This window comes from Paralichthys olivaceus, chromosome 7 (assembly GCF_024713975.1).
Source record: "Paralichthys olivaceus isolate ysfri-2021 chromosome 7, ASM2471397v2, whole genome shotgun sequence".
NCBI classification, from domain to species: domain Eukaryota; kingdom Metazoa; phylum Chordata; class Actinopteri; order Pleuronectiformes; family Paralichthyidae; genus Paralichthys; species Paralichthys olivaceus.
The window spans coordinates 18,685,934-18,707,923 of record NC_091099.1 but is presented as its reverse complement, the minus strand read 5'-3'; the positions used below and the strand labels follow the sequence as shown (position 1 = coordinate 18,707,923).

Genomic DNA, 21,990 nt, shown 5'->3' with positions numbered 1-21,990 from the left:
CTGTGTGAACACACATCCTCCGAGCTTGTATTTTTACGCCTCTCAGTGACCATAAGTTGATTTGTTTGTGGCCACCATCACAATATGAACACTGATCGCAACATAATGATTTCAATTTTTTCTTTGAATGGGTAAAATCTTTCCTCCTGGCAGATTTCTGCACAGCTCATTGATTTATTCACCCCCTCCTGACTTTGCTCACTCTCCTTCTCTCACACTCTCTCATTGGAGCTAACACACAGACACTCAAACATTGTCATCAGGCACATCTGTAAAACACATTTCGTCTTCACGAGCACAAATAACGTGATTATTTACATACAGAGCAGGAAGTGAGACCTGATCTCAAGTTGTCACAGGAAACATACTCAGGATGCAATTAAAAGTCAAGTGTGAACACATGAACCCTCTGCACTTGTGATCAGATCTCTCAGGATGGATTTTAACATCAGGTCTGAACTTGTCTGCTTTTGTGTCGTGAAGAGAATCTGAGCTCTGTCTGTGTCCTCTCACTGTGTCGTCACTCTGTTTCATCATCTATCCTTTCAGTGAGATTAGGTGAGAAATGCTTGGTAGTGGGAGAGAAATGTGAGCCCTGACCTGCTGCATGTGTATGGTAAGCAGGTTAGTACAGTGCATGTATATGCATGTGTTCTCAGATTACTGAGTAAACGGATTTCTCTGAGGTTTCTTGAGTGCATAAACTTACTGAGAGAGGTTCACAACAGAAGGAGCAGATTTATGTGCACTATGCCTGTAGGTGTAATGCTTTGCGGAAGAACTGTTTATGACAACAAGCAACAAACTGACAAATTTAAAGATTTTTTCAATTTTTATCCAAGTCAGGTCTTAGTCGCGTCAAAACTGTTGACCTTTGGCCGAACATCAGGGTTTACTCTTTTTAATAATCATACTTCACAGAAGCAAGGCTACAGATTAACTTTTTCTGACATGAATCTAAACATCCCAAAAATAAAATGTTGCTTCACTACTTTGCTCATCATCTGCTGATGGAAGTGGCATAAAAGAGACCATTTCGATATTGAATTTATAAGTCATTTGTAATTTTTCAAAGAAATAAGTTTCAAACTAAACAGAAAAGTCAAAGCGATGCTGCTCTCAGTCATTGTAAATGTTTCCATTGTGAACTGTGCCTTTTTATGATAGTTCATATTAATGTATACAGTACTGCAGTTCCTGGAGCATGCCATGTGACAGGGCCCTGAAGCCCCACCCCCTCTGCTGCACATGCAGATCACTTGTTTGTTTAAAGTTTGTGAGACTCAACGTGTCGCGTGTCTGAATTTGCACCAAAGTTTTAACCAAACTGCAACTCTTGTAGGTTGACAGGTTCTTGCTTTATGGCTTAACTTTGGAGATCTTAAAACTTGTGTTGTTTTACAATTGACAGATGCATGATTGTGGTTTCTTCCTGTTTTTAGAGTTTATGCTAAGCTACATTAGGTTAAAGGTGTCTTAAATGTAGGTATATACTCACACGAGATGAGTGTTAGATGTTATCGCTGTTCTTAGCTCACTTTTTGAAAGAAAGCAAACAGGCATACTTCCCTAAATGTTGACCTATTTCTTCAAGGCCAAAGCTTCTACTTTAAACACACACTGGTTTCTTCTCCTTGTCTACTGTTCAAGTGAATTCCTATAAGAGAGCAGGCGAGTCATTAGTCACCATGAGATCAGTATTCCCCTTGAAACCAAAGGAAAGCTCGAGTAGTGAGACTAAACCACATTACAAGATACCTTCATGGCTCATTGGCGTTTATGCTGGTGAAGTGAAATCATTATAACCAATAAGGTGTGTAATGGATTCCTTCCCAGCAGTCAGTCTGGCTGCCTGACTTCTTAATTGTGGCTGCATGTGTGTTGGAAAGGGATTGTATGCTGTATGTAAGTAGAGGGGGATTGTCGGGAGCAGGGGATTGCTTCAGGGTGGGTTAGAGAAGCTGCCCTCCAACCAGAGGAAGCAGGGTTTTAAGTCTGTGTGTGTGTGTGCGTGTGCGCACGCAGGTGCGTGCGTGTGTGAGATAAAGCTTCAAACCTGCTGAAGTGCCCCTCAGCAAAACACTGAATCATTACATGTTCTTAAAAAAAAGCCTAACTCTGACAGAAGCAGCAAAAAAGGAATTCCCTGCAGCAGTCAAGTCACTGGTCATAGAGAAATGAAGGTTTTAGGTTGTATCGAAACGATAAGGCAATTAAGTTGGAACATGTTTTGATAATCAATCAATGAATTGATTGACTTGAACTGCTAAAAATGTTTTTTGCTGTTACAACTCCCTCACACAGAGGCAGACGGCCCAAACGGGAGCACGATAGCGTTTTCCAATGGCCAAAGGGTCGTTTTAGCTTTCGCCATAAACATCAGGAATGAGCAACGGTCCTCTTGCGTCGGGCATGACTCTAACGTCACCAGCGTATGATGACTACCTCACCAAGCTGCTGTGGCTGGCAGGCATGTGGCACTGCGATGACTAGCCCTACCTTTATATATTAAGATTCCACAGGCTAATGACCATCAACGATAATATTAATCATCTATTATTGATGTTGATTATTATGTCGATCTTGAGAGTTCGGAGTAATAACCAGGGAGCTGTCAAGTTTTTTGTTTTTCCTCGATCAGAGCAGAGGAGGGAGAGTGCGAGAGCACACTGGGAAGCTATTGGCCTTTACCGAATGTTCAGGGTGTACCCCACCTCTCCCCAGAGACCCTTAAAAGGATAAGTGGTATAGATGATGGATGAATTTGATTATGACATACAGTGGGTTTCTGTTACAACTATGTCATACATCTAGCCTTCACTTTCTCCTGTAAGAACAAGCCATTTCTGAAATTATATTTATGATGACATTTTTTCTTTTATATTTGTTTTTCAATTACAAATATTTGTATTCTATAACTTTCCCTCGCAGATCCTCCCAAATATATAACAAGTTTGGAGTGTGTTAGATTTGGTAAGTTGTTTCTGAAATACTTTTTTGTCTTATTTGTTGAAAATCTCTTAAATAAATAATAAATAAAGTCATCTGAGGAAAAAACCTGTGTGGCCCAGGCAGCGTGGTAATAACAACCAATCATTTCATCAGGACTGAACTGAAAATGATTGGTCGGTGTAGCTGTCAGTCACTAACACACCTGCCTGCCTGCGCACTCTGCACATAAACTCAGTCTTCACAAGCTGGGGACATAAACCGCCGAAGCAGAGACGATAGCCCGAAGTTAGTCTATGAGATTTGGGGGTGTAGCTTTGACGAGGGGAGGGGGTGGCATGTATTGATTGCTCCAACCTGCTCTTGCTTTAATAAATTGGTCTACAAAGCAATCTGGTCACCTGAGATGGAGTTGAATTTCCGGCCTAAATTATTGTTTAAGGCCGCCCCCTCCTAAAAGGTGGACTTTCATGTCAATGTAGATGTAGTAACTGTGGCTTGTGGGCTCATTCTGGTAACTTGTAAATGTGAATTTCTCTAACTTTATAGAGTAAATCTACTTATTTGTCCGTGTGAGCAGCTGTTTTCATACACAGCCACAGTGTTGGATCTCGATTGCATAACTGTGAGTTGAGTTGATTAGTGAGCTTGTGGATACACGTCTCTCCCTATGACTTTCTGTGTATTAGCAGCCGTCTGGATGTGGTGGCAGTGCCGGAGGAGCCATTGGCACCTGAAAGTGGCTCTTCTCCGCCAGGCCAGGCCGTTTAATCAGGGTCCCTACATCCGCCAGCTGTGTCCACACAGCAAACAACCCTCTTCGTCCTGCTGGAGAGCGGCAGCATCCAGCTGGGGGGGTGAGGGGAGGCCAGTTAGCAATGGGAGATAAGCCCAAGCGGCTGCTGCTACTGCTGCCCAGACAGAGAAAAGGTTGCATTTGTGTGTTTGTTTTCCAGACTAACGAAGATTGAAAGATTACAAGAGACAGTGAAGTCGGCTGCGGAGATAGGTGTAGTAGTCAGTGTGTGTGTGTGTGTGTGTGTGAATTTGTGCACGAAAATTTTAATGTTTGCTCTGCTCAAGTAGTCGTGTGTGTGTCTGTGTGTTTGCGCTCTCGCTGCTCAAGTGTCCAGCTGGCAGAGGGGAGATAGCAGGATCCTTGAAAATGGTGACGGAGCGGTAAACAGACACACAAACAGCCTATCAGTCCTAATGAGGAAAAGTGCTGTGCCTAAAAGGATGGTGTGTGTGTGTGTGTGTGTGTGTGTGTGTTTGTGTGTGTGTGTGTGTTATGCCTGCACCCCCTGACTTGTGGTAATACATCACAATGCTCAAACACAAGAGGCCAGTGACAGGTAGACACAGAGGGAAACACATGCATACAGGCGTGAGAATTGGGACACACACATGCACACTTTCACCACATAATACACACACGGCCTAATAGGACAGTCCTTGGGTCACGGGCCAACTTTAAAGGTGTTAGCATATTTAGGCCAGAGCAGCTGGATCCCAGTTAAATGGACGAGGCCCATCAATCCGCTGCCTGCGCCTGCTGCCCTGAATACAATGGCTGGGCTGGCTGCTTTGGAGTCCCAGTCAGTCAAATTGAAATAAATGAACTGCCAGCCCTGACGGCAGGGTAATTGTTCATATGGAAATTGGATTGTCGTCGTCACACCAGCCTCCCATTGCAACTCATGAAACAATTTCACTGTAAGGATGGGACAAGAGTGTTTGCATGTCAAAAAAAAAAGAAAGGAGATGGCAGACAAGCAGAGAAATAAAAAGCGAGTCCTACACACTCTCCCACTTCATGTTTCACATTTAACAATGCTGCCCGTTCCGCCTATCCTCCCCTTCGGATGCGGCAGGAGAAAATATAGGGATGGGGGATCCGCCCCGTTTCCGGTCTGTATTAACGAGTGAGTGAGCACTCATGCTGCTTCAAAACTTACCAGGTCAGCACTTGTGCGAATGTTTGGGTGTGGGATCTAATCATTAGACACACATTCCACTCCCCTATTGTTCCCTCTTCTCTCGTTCCCTCCCTACCTGGCTTTTCTCTTGATCCCTCGATCGGACTCACTCTCACACCTTCTCCTGGTGGGTTTCGTCCTAGAAAATAGTGGTGGGGGGGGTGCGCGTGGCGAGAGGAGCGGTTGACCAGCTTGCGGACTGCCATGCTGGGTTTTAGTGCCCCTGTGTCAAAGAAACACACAGCGTGGCAGTTTGAAGAGAAGAGTGTGTCTCTGTGTGGTCGGAGTGGGATTACCTTGTCAGCACTTCAAACTGTGCCAGTGCACGTATTAATGCGTGCACATGTGTCTCTGAAGCCCATGAATCTGTGTCGTGTGTTTGTGTGCACACCTGCCATTTTTCAATTATCTTTCATTTTCCTCTGCTGAGTGCTGCTTTTCCTGTCCAGACATGTCCTGGCTGGTGGAGGGAGGGTGGTGCTATGGTTGCCAATAAAAAATGTGTTTGTGTGAGCACTAGTGAGCCAACACAGGGATACACCCCCATGTGCTACTTTCAGGTCTGTGCATGTAGAATCTCACAAATCTTCCTTTAATGTTTATTTTTCCCCCCAAGGGATAAAAAACGGAGGTGAAAATGACGATTGACTGAGTCTTGACTGTTTCTGTAGTCGTCACTGATAATGCCACAGATTCTGACTGATTCGATCAGCAGTTACATGTCGACTGCTATGTAAGGAAACCTGTTCTTCAATTTTTTTTGAGCAGGTTTCAAATGTCATCCAAGAGAAAACAGAAAGATTTCATGTGTCTGTATGAAGCTAAGAAGGTCATGACTTGGCTAAGAGGTAATTGCGGGGATGAGAGAGTTGCACAAACACTAGACAAGAGAACATGGTGAGGTGATAATGTTCCTCTGACCTGCAGAAGCACCCTGAGGCTGAGTTTTTCTAAATAGTGAACTGAGCTTTTTATGCCCAAGCTGCAGGATATCTTGCAGGATGATGGAAGTTTTTTCTGGAGAGGGATGATGTCTTAAGCAGAAGTACAGTATTTTTGTCAATATCAAATGCACCAGGGAGATCAGGCTGATGAGCCACTAAGTTTTACACGTTAACAGTTGTATTGTCATCATGAAATCTGAGCTGTCGTCGCAAAAAGAATTGCAATCTCCCCACATCACAATGGCCACACACCATTTGTTTTTATCATTAGTTTTTATTTCAGTTGATGGTATGTAAACTCCCTATTTATTTAGATGAAGGCATTATAGTATCTGAGACAAAAGACATGATGCTCAAATTCTACTCTGGAAATCACAAGTTTTTGTTCAGAGCACATCACCACAGGCGTCTGTTGTCATCACCAAAAGCTCTCAAAGCTCGTCTTTCCAAATTGACATCTTCTTCATTGTCTTCTACGCGTATGGCTCCTCCTTGCAATGTTTTTTTTCCTGCTTTGTTCTCTGCAGGGCTCACTCTGACATTCTCCGGACATTTTTGTAGGCGGGCTGTGGGTGGAGCAACCAACTCTGACGTTTGCACTCTGACATCTCTGTTTTATTTCAGGAGAATGTTCTGAGTTCAATGCATGTCTGAAAGCAGCTTATGTTTCTTACTAAAGAGAAAATTGCAAGAATGGATCTTGTGAGAAAACGAAGAACTGGAAAGCATGAATTGAACAAATAACTGGTAAAATAAGATTTTTTTAAATTATTTTAGGTTAGTAGCTGGAGAGCTGCACACTTCGTTATTGGATCATTATCATTTCTGTAGCTTTCACTGTCTCTTCCTAAGTTTATAACAAGGAAGTAACATAGTGTTCATCAAGGCTCAGCTGACAACAGTGCTCTGATTCCCCTGTGAGGGGGGCTCCTCCGCTACAAGCCTCCGGTTCAGTCAGTGACAATGATGATCAGCTTACACTCTTGAGTTTGTAGATTCAATATTAAACTAAAATATCTTTACTGTGGAGTGAGAAATAAGTAGATTTCCCATCGACTGTCAAGCTGTTTTATTCCAGCGATTGTCTTTCACAGAATCCCATTTTTCAGACGTGCCATTAGCACATGATGTGTTTCATCATTATTTATACCACAGGCCTTTGGAGGCTTCATTAGCTGCAGGCTGATGCAGTGTGCAGCCTCTAAATGTAGCAGCTTTCTCTTATTTATTCAGAATAGCCACGTGTTGGATGGTGTGCCCAGTTACCATGTTCTCTGACAGGGGCTTAGAGACATGTTGAGAAAAGAGAAGTGGGCTGACCTGGATGGGGATGAGACGGGCCTTCATTCCACCTGTGTCGCATCCACCAGACGTCTTCCTCTCCTCAGCTCTTTGAAGGCTCTGTAATTCCAGCGTTCAGGATTAAACCCATGAAAAAAGGATGAAAAGTGATAGAGTAACAGAAGGACACATCCTAGCAGAAAACAGGCTCTCTTGAAATATGTTGAGAATTTCGTTTGCACTGACCCACAATGCAGCATCTGAGGGAAAAATGCGTGACACTATTTTGTGATTGGGGCCTGGCTATAGGATTAGCATGAATTGTAAAGCGACTCTTTGTAGTGATGGATGTGAGTGGAACTGGAGTTTTCTGACACCTAAATGAGCGCCCTGAGACGATTGTCCCCGTGTTGTAAATTACAGAATAAGAAAGTTGCTTCGTCACAGGAATCATGTGCTTTTCTGACATAATCCACCTTTTGTGTGGTTTGAATGAATTGATAGAAATTTGAATATTTCAATTTGAGTGGACAGCACACAATGGAACTGCTTTCAATGAGGAGGCCATGCTTCAGTTGCTGTCTAAAGTCACAGTCACACTCAATATTTAGACATGATACACATGGATGCGTGGGGCGCTCTGGTAGCCACATGATTATAGCATGTGACAACACCCATGATGTGAGGATGCTGACACCTCAGTGGCAGCTGATGAAGCCACGGTCAGATGTTTACACTCACAGGAAAAAAATGCATATCACAAGTCATGTGGTACGTCAGACCTGAAACTGTCTTGTCAAAACTGTTCATCCACTAACAGACTGACAAAAAGCAGCTTATATGAGCTTTCTACCGAGTCTTGAATTATTCTAAAACATGTGTGCATGCTGTAAAACTTTAGAAATAAGTCGTGAAGATATGTTAGAATCTTAGGCACTACTAGGTCTTAAGTATGACAGGTCTTCATTATGTTAATGTTCATTTAATGCTACTTCCATCACACTTTATAGGTATTTTTTAAGAGTTTTAAAATGTTTGTTATGTTTTGGTGGCATGCATAGTTTGCAATGTCTTTCTGTGACCAAAATGATCTCAGTACACTCGACTCGACTGTAGGAAAACACCATGAACACCCACTGTCTCAGTAGTTTGAGATGATGTGGTGTTTCAATGGTTATTCTCTACTCAACTACTTGACCTTATCTTCAATTATGAGGAAGTGTTAGTAATTCGGAGACTAATATTTCTTCATACTTGACTTGCGTTAAATTTTATTCATTTGGTCTCTAAAGGTCATGCTACTGGATAACACTACGATCAAGTGACCCTAGAAATGTAATCAAATTCCCACACTTTGAAAAGTATGATATGTCAATTTCTTTACTGTAGAACTTTTCAGAAATAGAAATCAACACATGAAGCTCGGATTGGTAATCCTGGAAAAGCAAGAGCAGGCTACACCAAAACACATGAAAATGCCCTGACTGCCAGAAGCAGCCAACTTTTTTGTGACTCTTTCGCTAACTTCTGATTATGTGTCTGCTTCAGCGGTCTGTTCGGCTCAAACTCAGGTCATGCGCGGTGAGAGCACATGCTGGTTTATTACAGTAATGCGAGGGGCCACAGACACAGGCTTTTTGTTCTTTCTTTTTCTTCAGACAACTTATTTTATTGATGGCTATCAATACGTGAAGAGGACTTCAACAAATAGGAATAAAACAGAAAGAACTTACAAACCCTACCCTAAATAAAAGAATAAAATAAGTAAACATAGTTGGTTGAAACTTAGTAAGAAAATAGCAACAAACAGGTTCATAAGTTCACATCCACAGCGCGCTTAGAATTTTCGAATAATGATCGAAAAAATAACACGTCTGTTATCACAAGCTGTGCATTCATGCAGTCAGTTTATTTAGGCTTAAATAGATTTTTTTTTTCTGGCTAAGCAGAAAATCATGTGTTCTTGCTCCAACGTCTCTCAAGTTGTTGCCAAGATTCAGCCCTGCCCTAAATAAATACCCGGCGCGTAAGGCTTTATGGAGCTCACTTTTACAGAGAAAACTTTGGTACACCGCCTTCATTTAATTCTGTGATCATTCCTCAGTCTCCCTGTGAACACGTTTTGCAGTTTGCCACCACCCTTTGTGAGAAGCGCGACTGTGTTTCGCTCGTGTCGTCAACATTTGGAGGCAGCGAAAGCGTTTTGCAGCTCGAGCAGTTTTTGTGATGCTTCCTTGAAAAGTCAAACATTTAAAGTGATAGACTGCGGTGCCTCTTAAAGCTGACACATGCTTGTAGTTGTCATTCAACGTTACCAGTGGAACCGCTTTGTAATTGAAGTTTTGTTACTTTAGAGCCGACATTATTGCTCCCATGATGTTCCTTTTATTTTGTCCACCCATTTTGAGTGCCCGTAAACCGTAAGTCTATTCCTCTGAGTTAAAACTCAGCACATGGCTGTCTGCCCCTCCCTCCTAATTAAAGCTGTAAAAACCCACCACACACATCTTTGTCCTGGATAAACGCAAACAGGGTTTTTTTATCGCATCATTTTTATTTTAGTGGAAAAATTTAAGGCTATGACTTGAAAAGGGCACAATGCATTTATACACTGAAATGGTGTGGGAGGGGGGTAGAGGACTAAAGTAATAAATGAGGAAGAAAAGTGAAAAATATTATCAAACAGGGTAGTGGGCATGGGGACCCCCACTCATTTCCAGTGACAGAACACAGGTTAACATAATAAGAGAACGTTTAATTGGGTGTTTTTCATATTGGACACGTTCCAGGGGACTTGAGTGTCAAGGTGAAATGAGAAGAAGGCTGCTATTGAGAGCGTTAGAGCTCGATACAGCATTCAGACGTAGACAACACATTTGCTGTGTGGGCAAAAGCTTCGTCAAAGCCACCTGCAGTTCCATATTTACCACCGCCTGGGCAAACAGCAGTGAGCAAGGACGCTACAGACACCTGCTGTTACATGATGCGGTCTGTATTTTTACAGGGATATTATCAGATCATGTTGCCTGAGACAAAGCTATGTACTTCCTGAGCTGAGATGTTGCTGGAGAAGAGGGGGAAAAAAAGCAAAGAGCAAATGAAGTTGGAACGCATCCAAGCTTTTTAAATAGGATTTTATTGTGTTATGCTTTGAGATCAAGCTCTCGGCCTTAATCTTTCCTTAACCCCATTCACAGCACTTTTATTTTTCACCAGTGATCGTTTCTGATGTTAAGTCAATTAAATCCAAAATAACATGCTCTTTGTAGAAGTGGAGCAGAGAGCTGCGTTACACTAAGAGATTTTGTTTTGTTTTAATACCTCAAACCAACATCTTGATTTGATTCAAACTGTCAGTATTACTCTTGATGGGTTCATTTGTTAAATTACAAAAAAAACCCAACCCATTTTATTTCATCTACTTATGTCATTGAGATTCCTGCTGCTACCTTAGAATAATGCTGATTACTCATATTAAATTTGAATTGAACATAAATGACACTTTTGACGTGGTAATTACAGACTTTGCTGTGAACAAAAAGAACTTTGCACCGTGAGCTCCGTCTTACTCTGATCGACTGTGATGCTTTATGTGGAAGATGTTGATTTCACATAGTATTACACTTGGCAAACAAAATTGAATTTACCTCATAAGGATTTGAGTGGCTGTTGGAATTTCAGAGGAGGATATCTCAAACCCTTACCAAATCGAATAAGAATGGATCTGCATAGTTTAATGCCATCTATTCAGTGTAGCAACCTCTATAGGGGAATAGTTTGAGTTTTTGGGCAAAGTATTTTCCTCACATTACAATTTAATGTGAAAATCTATATCATTCTCATATCTGTGCAGTGAAGATGGAGCCATCAGATATTTAGTGTAAATGGTGAATGGTCTCTATTTATGTATCGCTTTTCTAGTCCTGATACTTTACAGTACAGTTTTACCATTCCCCCATTCACACATATACATACAGAACTTGTTGATACCATGTCCAGATTTGTAATGCTCTCACTCAGAACTGTGTGCTTTCACTTAAATATATCCTACTTGTGTTCAGATTTCCTCCAGCTTCAGCCCCTCTTCTCACACTTAACCTGTGCATGTGTGAAATGTCTGTTCAAAGATTTCTTCTCAGCGCTTGTATTTTTTTCTTGCAACAAGTCTGTCTGAATTCCACAACCAATAGAATTCCAGGTGTTGGCTAGATAAGTAAATTGTCCTGTGAGAGTATAACAAAATATGACTGTGAAATCAAAAAGTCTCTTGAATAAAAATAGAGGAAACAACAACATAAATTTAGGTATCACTATCTTGCCAAAGGACACCTTGGGATGCAGAATGGAGGAGCTGGGGATCAAACACCAACCTTCTAGTTTCTCTAACTCCTCAGCCTCAGCTACTAGCAAAGAGTAAAATAAGTGCAGGCAGGTAGCCCGGCTCTAAAGCTCACTGACATTGTATCTCTGTTTAATCTGTACAAAACACTAAACTAAGCCAATAGTCTCCTGACTCCATTTTCAGTGTTATCGTGCAGACATGACAGTGGTATCGATCCTTTAATCTAACTTTCTGCAAGAAAAGGAATAAGTGCATTTCACAGTGTGTCAAATTGTGGCATTAAACCTTGTGATTGCATCATGAACATATGAATGCAGACATGTTCTACAATGAGCATTTAATCACTGCATTTACTTCACTGATAATAAAACCTCTCCCTCTCTGTTCCCTCCAGAGATGGCAAGCTGGGTCTCCCTCCTCCTCCTCTTCCTCTGCCAGTCGATCGCAAAAGCTCAGGAGGAGAGCGGCAGCGTCCTGGAGTTCACCTCTGAGACCCCCATCAACAATGTGGTCCAGGACCCCCAGACTGGCCGCATCTACCTGGGAGCAGTCAACACCATCTTCCAGCTGAGGCCATCGCTGCACCTAGAGGCCCGTGCCGAGACCGGCCCTAAAGAGGACGCGCGGACGTGTACGCCTCCTGCTTCGGCCTGCCAGGACACGAAGCTCATGCCCAATCTCAACAAGCTCCTGCTGGTCCACCCGTCCAACAGCTCGCTTATAGTCTGTGGCAGCCGCTACCGAGGCATCTGCTCGCTCCTTAACCTGACCAACGTGGAGCAGCAGCTGTACTACAGTGACAGTAAAGGAGAGAGGACTTATGTGGCGAGCATAGAGGATAATGTGAACGTGGTAGGCATCATGTCCTTCTACACAAAAGACGCTCACAGCTTCAACGTGTTTCTAGTTGGGAAAGGCTACGGAAGCCTGGACAGCACAAAACTCATCAGCACGAGGATCCTTCAGGACTACCGAGAGTGGGTCATATTTGAGAGCATCGTTGAGGCATCTGCGGTACAGACGACGCCATTTGTCCCCAAGTACCTGCACGACTTCCGCCATGCCTTCAAAGAGGATGGTTTTGTCTATTTCCTCTTTTCGCGGACCCTTGACGGTACAGACAATAAAAACTTGACCTTTGTGTCTCGTCTTTGTGAAGACGACCCTCACTATTACTCCCACACAGAGCTCCAGTTAAACTGCGGCTCAGATAACCGCTACAACAAAGTCCAAGCTGCATATGTGGCCTCTCCGGGAAAAGAGCTGGCGCGCGTCATGACTGAATCAGGTACGTATGGGACGGTCCACTCCTGGAACAAGGTCCTGTTCATGGTGGCGAGTGTGGACGACGATGACAACGACTCTGCCCTCTGCATGTACCCGCTCAACTCCATCAATGAGCGTCTCGTGGATATTATCCGCGCCTGCTACAGTGATTCAGGCAAAATTTCTGGGTTCCCCGCTGTGGACATCCCCTACTCATCTAAAACTGATGAATTCTGCTCGTCAACAATTGCAGTAAGAGTTTCTCTTGTGTTATCTGATAAAAAAAAATGAAACAAATGTGAGAGTGGAATAAGAAATCCCTTTGCTACAATCAATAATACACAGACGTGTCACTGTTTATTTTAATGTCACAGTGTTTACTTTGTTCTGCAGATCCTTTATATTGCTCTGTCTAAATATTCTGCCTCACACATTTCCCTTCCTCCATCGCTCCTTTCCCAATTCCCTCAACTCATCCAGGATAACACCATATAGGAATGGTAGGAAAATATCAGTCCGAGGGCCAAATCTGTCCCTCTAGAGAATTTGGCCCTCAGCCTGGAAACCAGACCAATCAGCAAGCTCATGTTTATTCGCTTCCATGGATGGGTCTGGTGCTCCCAGTGTGCAATCAATCTTATACTCTTTGCTTTTTCTTTGCAGAAAGAGCAGTTGAAAGACTTCAAGTGTGGTGCTGACTTTCTGCCTTCCCCTCTGGCCAGCAAGCCCAAATTTGCCTTGAAGGTAAACGCAGTGTTGACCAAGTCGAGCCTTCTGACTGCTGTGGCCGTCGTTGTGGAGAATGATCATACTGTTGCCTTCCTGGGGAACAACCAGGGAGAGGTCTTCAAGGTGGAGTTGTCTTCTGATATGCTGCTCTCCTCTACTCTTTCCTTCAAACTTTCACCCGGAGGATGGAGGATAAATATCTGACATTTTGTTTTCTGTCCAGGCACACCTGGCTGCGGAGTCACATGTGTACAGCACGACTCCCGGCAACACCATGGGAGAGAAGGTCAACAAAAACCTTTTCTTTGACCGCAGTCAAAGCCACCTCTACATTACTACTGAGAAAAAGGTATACAGATATCATACATACAGTAACACGTGTCCACACGGGAGGCACTCTGGCTCAGTACAATTAGTCACCTTTGTTTTTGCAGCACTAAGAGCCCAATATACATACAACAAATATATATATTTATGTATGGGTTTATATTGAGGTCTAAAGTCAGAGTTAAATGTTAATAACTGCATTGATTTTTATATAGGCTCATCTTTTCGATGAGATTTTAATTCAGACAGAAAAAGGTCCTCTTTGTTTATTTAGAGTTTTGTATCAGTGACACATGCTGTTAAATGTGTTTTTACCACAAAGGATGTTGATTATACTTCCTCCTGTTTTACAAACCAACAGTTCAATGTGTTTTTACAGAAAACAAACAAAGCTAGAGGGATGCTCCGTAGAGTGCAGACCTCCAACAAGTCTCCGTATGAAACCACATTTAAATTCATCAGATCCAGATTTTTATTTGGATCTGCACCAAATTTCATTCACTCAGAAATATCAGTCCCCAAAATGTCATATTTTTCCATCAAGACCCAAAAATTATACTCTGAGAAAACAATGAATATGTTGAAAAATGCCCCATCTGGCAATTTTAAAGAAAGTGAAAAAAATAAATATTATCAGCTGAAGTATCAGGGTATCAAAGGTCTCATACTGGACAACTGCCCCTTTCACAGTATTTTATGATTTTTATACCATATGGAGCCTTGAATTGTGAATTTCGTCGTGATCTGGATATCTGGAGCAAGGCTACATTATGTTAGAGTAAAGTTTAAATCCTGCCCATGCTCATCTCAAGCCCACCTGGCCAATCAATGCACTTGGTTGGTGTGGATGTCCGATTGTCTGTTTTTGGAAAGTTACAGAGAGAGTCGGACACCACCTACGCTGGATGAATATCAATTCAAGGCTTAATTGTCATATGCAGAAATAACAAGTTACCAATGCAATGAAAGGGGGAATTGTTTTATTAATTTAATACGCGGAGCAGACCTGGAGGGATCATATGCTGCAGAATCATTTCCATTGAAAATGCTTTGTGCTATGTCTTTTCAGAAGTGCACTGTTCATCAGATCACATTTCATGTTGTAGATCACCAGGGTGCCAGTGCAGACGTGCCGCCAAAAGAAAGACTGCCAATCATGTGTGGAAATGAGGGACCCTTACTGTGGCTGGTGTGTGCTGGAGGGCCGGTACGGACCACGCGCACACACACACACACACACACACACACACACACACACACACACACACACACACACACACACACACACACACACACACACACACACACACACACACAATGTACTCCAATCTTAGTGAGGAGACTCATTGGCATTATGCATTTGCCAACCCCTTACCCTAACCTTAACCATCGCAACTAGATGCCTAACCCTAACCCTAAAAGCAAGTCTTAACCCTCCATCGGTCTATGCTCAAAATGGTTCTCACAAATATTTAAGTACAAGTGTACACACGCACACACACATCTTTTTACAAATATACGGACACAGCATCAGACTAACACAAACACCCACACATACAATTCCATCTGTAAAACACAGCGGGGTATTTGTTCAGTATTTTATTGCAGTCACTTTTAGTACCCCCTAGTGTTTATATTCCATCTCCTGTTGTTCGTGCAGCCGTAAGGAATTAAAGCTGTTTGTCAGCCTCATGCAGTGAAGGCACTCTGTGCAATTTACTCTCATCAGCCTATATTTATCAGAGTCTGGAGGGAAGGAGCGAAGGAGGGGTGGTGTGTGTCACGCATTTGACTGGGATGTGATCAGGAACAGGAAAAAAGCAGAAACCAGTTGTGTCACTTGAGGTTATTGATAGTCTGCACATTAGAAAGAAATTATGCTGCATCCAGCTAAGGAATGTAATTTAGAATTCTATGGGTTTCCTTAGATGGTCTAAACTATCTGAAGTAAAATAAATGGTGGTTATAGTATATGTATAGTATATATTGTAGATACAGTCTAAACAAAGAGAATCTACATTTAGAATAAATAGATAAATATGGTACAAACAGACATTAGGATATTGCACATAACTGAGTGAAATTACACAAATTGGATGAATACATATTGAATAAAATTCAATAAATTACCTTATTTTCCTGTGTCCATTACTTAGTTAAACTAAAGATGCGTTTTTTTTCATTATTGATCACTCTAGCAATTATCATTGTTATCAAATTATAGGAATCCTGAAGGTTAGGGTTAGCTAATGCTGATGGCCTCAAATTGCTTGTTTTCCCCTGAACATTCTTACAGATGAGAACCGGCGATGAGGGGGTGTTTTCTATTTTCACTTAAAAATGAGACTAATGCATTTTGAATGAAGTTGCTTTTAGTTCTAAACATTTGCTGCATAACGTGCCACCAATAAGTCTGTTTACTGTTTGACATATCTATACAAAACTTTATTTTGAAAATCTGCATCAGCCCTGTTTGAAGTCACTTGGATCAGAGGCTTGTTACTCACAACAGCACTTTGAAAATTTGTTGGACTCTGTGGGCTTTGTTTCTTTTTGTTTGAGACCTTGTGAAAGCGTTTTGGGGGCTGTGGAGTGGAGGCTGATGGGAGTTTATTCATCGTTTGTCTGAAGGTGTACCAGGAGGTCTGACTGCCGGCGGGCAGAGGAGAAGAATGGCTGGCTGTGGAGCCCAAGGCAGCAGTGTGTCAAGATTGTCTCCTTCTATCCCCCGAACCTCTCCTGCAAAAAGACTCAGAAGGTACAGAGCTGCCTCTCTTCTCACTCATTCCTGCCTTTGTTCTCGCCACCTGTCGTTGTCTCCCTCGCTCCGCGGTACATAAACCCACTTACCTGCATGTCACACAAACATGCACTGTGAAATAAACTGTTTTCATTGTGAATCAGAGATCCGGGCTCTTGCACTTCCTACTCTGTATTGATCCATCTAAAAAACTCCATCCTGGCTTATTATAACTGACCTGGTTGATTGTGCTCACAGCCTGAAGATGGAGAGCCTCTCTTATGTGTTTCCAGACTGGTTCTCTGTCCCTCCCTCTCTGACTCACTCTGTATTTCCGCCAGCCTCACCCACTTTTCTTATTCTCAATCAATCCCCAGCCTTTGGAACAGAAACAGTTTCTATGCCGAAGGTTTAAATTTCACACCAAGCAGAGAAATTATTTTGATATCAACTAATATTATGATGCAAAACTGCTCATTAATGTTCTCAGCAGTTCACGTAGCTCTGTGTATATTCCTTCTGTTCAGGTGAAGATAAACATCCCCTCCCTGCCGACCATCGGGCTCTCAGATCGTCTGCGCTGCACCATCGAGTCTTTCAAGAGTGAAGGGAGCATGTCGGACACTGGTCAGGTCTCCTGCAATCTGCCCGAACCCTCACATATACCACAAACACCTGAGGGCCAAGGTACATCCTTTACAATGAAGCTGTCCTCCTTTTTTTTCATCCTCTTTCAAGGCAAACGTCTGCTGTTCCCTATTATGACTAATGTTGAGCAAATGCTCTGGTGCTACAGAGCCTGAGGGGCCAGAAGGCTCATATTTAGCCCCATGTCACTTGGTTGAGGTAATTTGAGAAATTGCATATTCTGTTTTTTTGCACTGCAAAATTAGAAGATCAGCAAAGGTGGATCTTGCCTCTTTTTCTGTTCATTTATCATCCGCATCAGGAGAAGAGATCTGTCTGATGCGTCTTTTCCACAGCCTGTTCAAGTCAGAAATGTACTATTATTCTGCGTCGCGATTCTGGGAAAAACAAATGAGCACATACCGTTTTTCAGCAGCAGTGCCAGATAGACATCTGTGTAAAAGGCAGGACCGGAATGACGGGATAGACACCGACGCTGCTGTGTTACACATCACACCTCTGATTCCAGAACACTGGCAGTGCTATCTGAAATCTCACTCCGGGGCAGCAGGATGTCGCCTTTGTTTTGGTTCAGTGTGAACATGCAAAATAGTGAGAGCTCCTCGTCTGTGTTTAAAAGAGCAAATATTAAAGTAGATTACTACTAAGCAATCTTCCCGAAAGCGTTGGTTGTACTTTTTGACGCTGACAGAATAACCTCTAACAGGTTAATTCAGTGATTAATACAACGTTTTCATTTTAAATATTACATTTTTTGGTCATATTGAATTACTCAAAGGTCATGTGAGTCAGAGCTTATCCTTCCTGTGCTGGTAGGTCTTCAGATGCGTAAACGACAAATCTCATTATGAACTGGGAGCCTCTGATATTCAGACTTCTTGGTCTTAATTGTGTAAATGTAAATACATTTCATCTTCTCTTTGCTGTTCCTCCAGACTTTGTTGCCGTGGCCATTACAGTGTTTGTCAATGAGACTGTGGAGCTTTCTACACGGGAGTTCAAGTTCTACAGCTGTGCTGCCACAGTGAGAAAATCTGAAAACACACCGTGAGTCAGACTCTTTTTCTATTATTTCCTTTTAAATAATTATAAAATTTTTCATGGCTTTTATCTTTGGTACATGACAATACTTTGTATCACATTGCTTGATCATAATTCCTGTATCATCAGTGCCAAAAATACAGAACAGATCAAATCAATATGATTAGTAATATTGCGATGATGATAATTTGACTAGGAGGAATATCAGTGCTGTATACAAAACTCCGAAAGTCTGACAAAGCCCAAAGGTGTGAGATCAAAAGTCTCAGACTTTTGGGCCCTCACAGAGATGTTTTGATACCGGCACCGGATATTGCCGAAAAATCCGGGTTGGGCTTCGCCAAGTATTCAAATTCATATACTGATCTGACACCTTGTGTTGACAGTTAGTTTCCCAAGACAAAATTGCAGTTTTCTTTTCCTGAAAATCTCTTCTTCATTGTCGAAGAAGTGATTTACAATAGAGTAGTGTGAGCCAGAGAAAGCTAAAAGGTCAGCAATTTGGTAATATTTCACACTGGAAAGTCCCACTGGTAAAGTGAGGATGTGTATCGTATGCAAGACTTTCATTTCGTGGGCCAATATCAAAACTAGCTATCATACATGCAATGATAGCAATCATCACTTCCATACAGGATTAGTAGCACACAGCTATTAAAATATGTTTTATATGTACCAAACTGGTACCTTACTGTTGTTTCTCCTGTCCATCCTGTTAAAATATGCTAATGTGAAGGTGTTTGCCCATTATTCTCAAGATTCTAGGATTTGGGAGTTTTCCCGTGTCTTAGTATTGTTCTGCCAGTCATTAAGATGCAGACCTTGATTACAGAAGGTTCCAATGAGTCAGACTCTTCATCCATCAGTTCTGCTCTGTCACTCATTGAAAATACACAGTGACACTGAACACAGTATCCACTGACAACCTTGATGCAAACATATCACCACGCTCAAACAGATGAGAGATCAAGGCTCTGTTTGTAAATTGTGATGCATGGTAGTTTTGAATGCACCTCTTGCATTTTTCTCTCCTGCTTTTATTACCGAGCCGAGGAAATTGCCTCCGTTTCCTTTTCATTAATCAAAAAATGAAAGTCGATCTTGCCGTTTTTTTCTCTCCCTCTTCCTGAATTTTTTTCCCCCCTTCATTTCTTTCATGCCGGGGAATGTGTGATGAACGAGTTTTGCTTATGTGAAGTTGCAGAGATCTATTTGGTTGTCAGCAGCATGGATTTTTGTGCAGGACGATCTTTGATGAGTTTGCATGTTTTGGATTTTTGTTTGTGTGTGTTTTTTTATGTGTGTGTGTGTTTGCTCCTGAATAATTGTGTGCGTAAAAGCATTTTCTCATCTTCGCTGCTTATTTCTGTTTGTATTTTCAGATGCATGTCATGCGTGGCCAGTCAGTGGGGCTGCCAGTGGAACGTCTACGACCACACCTGCAGCGACATGGACGAGAGCGTGGTGGGCCCCCACATCATCAAGCACCGCCAGGTTGGTTTCCAGAAGGTCAAACGCATCCCTGGCAAGTCACGGGCTCTTTTCTCTGAGAGCATGTGTGATGATAAAACATTGGGAAAGTGCAGCAGAAAAGTTTAGTAAGACCCATCTAATCACCACACATGACATGCTGCCGCAGCGATCCAAAATCCCCCTGAAAATTAATAAAAAACTCAAATCCTGGTATCAGCTGCTACCATCTTGCGTGACAAATGTTGGAAGGGTGGAGGATATCAATTCACAAGTCAGCAGATGTTGCAGCGATACACTTATCTGTCGCTGCAGATGAGAGGGTGTCCGCTAAGTGCTTGGCATATTTAAATGTAAATGACTGAAAGTTGGAGTATCTGATTTTTCTTTGACGCCTTCTCAGGGAGCAAAGTGTCCTCAGTTTGAGAATCCGGATCCTGTGCTGATTCCCGTCGGCTACAAGACGCAGATCAGCTTCGAGGGGATCAATCTGGAGGTCTGCCAGGTAAAGTGGCACAGGCACGGAATTTAAAGAGGTCTTGAGGTCTCATGTTAGGACCAGTCTGAACCGAGTGGTCGCAACAGTGATTTAATAGATAATCCCATCTCATACAAAATTATTCACACACACAAAAGAGACTTTTCTGATGCAAAAAATAATTTGTTACATGAGCAGAAGCTGATAAAATGAGAAAAACATAACATTCAAGTTGCAGAACCAATGTCAGTGTAACTCAGGCACAAAGAGGCTCTCAGTCAAACAGCCCTATGGATTTTTGTAGTGTTCTCACATCGAGAATCAATTTACATTCTGATCTATGTATGTTTTTATTCGTCACCTCTGCAGGCTTTAGTAATCCACTGGATGGTACAGAATTAAAATGTCTTACCACCGAAAACATGCTTTACCAACACTACCAGTCCTCTCACACACGCTTTACGTTGTGACAAGGAAAGATAATCTACATTTCTCCAGGTGGGAACAGATGGCACGGTTATATCTACACACACAAGAATAGTCTTTTACATTTCTTGCTCTGTGATGAGGGAAAAAAGAAGATCAGAGAACAGTATTTAATTTTATTATTGTTTTTATTTTGTATTTTGGTTCTCCAGGGGCGTACATTCACCATCGGCACTGAGCTCATGAGGAATGTGGAGGAAGACGTCAACTTTGAGAACGCGCTGTTCTATACCTTCAGCGGCTTCAACGTAAGTGGGATTGTTTGCCGGATGCTTGACACTAAACTTTATGATTGCTTCATGCTGAACTGCTGATTTTGTTCCATTACCGAGCTTTTTTCAGACAGTTTGTGGGAAATTAACCCTCCACTCAACGCAGGTACTTGAACCATGGCTAATTTGTGGACCTGATTATCAAAGTACAACTTAATATGTACACACCAGTGTCCCAAACTTAGAAATCACATCACTGGATTCCACAGTACCTTTGATATTCTATATCGCCCTCTAATGGTCAGACACCCCTCACTGTTATTTTCGGTCCTTCTCAACATAGTAAAATCTGTGATTGGGAGGCTCAAACAGTGCCAAGCCCCCAGCTATGTTATTTTTCCGACATTGATTTCTTCTGCTGAAAACCTGCCAGACTCGGTATCATTTTTTCCTTCCTTCTTTTTTTTCCCCTTGGCATGTGGGGGAGCAGCAGCCCACATTGTTTGCTGATTAGAGCTTAAGTGCCATTAATCACTTCATTCTGTATTAATAATTAATTTTTTTCATTTTCATTTCTTAGTTTTCCTACAATAAGTCACCGGAGACCAATGTTCTTTTCTACGTGAAGAGCAAGGAGTCAGGCAAGAAGATGGACAGCACGCTGAATGGTACGCTCGCACATTTTAATGTGGACATCTTATTTATATTGCCCTGTGTGTGCACCGCTAGTCCCAGTACAGGGGCTCCACTAGACTCGAGGAAGCTACCTTAGATAGACAATAGATGATTAAACAGAAAATGAATTGTAATCACTGTATCATCTTGTATGTTTCTGCAGGATATGAAGGATTCAGAGGAGCTAATGTAGTTTAAGTAGAATGGGTTTCATATCATGTTGTCAATTACAAACAAAGTTATTGGATTTGATCACAGATCTCTCTTCAAAATTCAGAATACAAGCATTTCACAGTAGATTGTTTCAGAAATGGGTAACGTTTGGGAGGGGGTTAACAATGGAGAAGAAAATAAATATTCTTACAGAATTATCATACTTTTCATGATAATGGTACTATAACAAAAGATGTGGTGTAAACACCA

General features: G+C 42.1%; 1 protein-coding gene across 6 annotated transcripts in view; it reads left to right on the top strand.

The window, feature by feature from the left end:
* Window positions 1–21,990, top strand: part of plxnb2b (plexin b2b) — a 127,497-nt gene that overhangs the window by 71,046 nt on the left and 34,461 nt on the right. For all 6 annotated transcript variants that reach the window (XM_069528163.1, XM_069528165.1, XM_020079062.2 and 3 more), the window contains 11 exons: window positions 11,890–13,013; window positions 13,425–13,613; window positions 13,714–13,839; window positions 14,924–15,024; window positions 16,449–16,575; window positions 17,085–17,244; window positions 18,141–18,252; window positions 19,629–19,740; window positions 20,120–20,221; window positions 20,833–20,928; window positions 21,473–21,560. In XM_069528163.1, coding sequence (XP_069384264.1) covers window positions 11,892–13,013; window positions 13,425–13,613; window positions 13,714–13,839; window positions 14,924–15,024; window positions 16,449–16,575; window positions 17,085–17,244; window positions 18,141–18,252; window positions 19,629–19,740; window positions 20,120–20,221; window positions 20,833–20,928; window positions 21,473–21,560 — 2,335 coding nt within the window. In that variant the 5' untranslated portion in view covers window positions 11,890–11,891. The remainder of the gene's footprint in view (window positions 1–11,889; window positions 13,014–13,424; window positions 13,614–13,713; window positions 13,840–14,923; window positions 15,025–16,448; window positions 16,576–17,084; window positions 17,245–18,140; window positions 18,253–19,628; window positions 19,741–20,119; window positions 20,222–20,832; window positions 20,929–21,472; window positions 21,561–21,990) is intronic.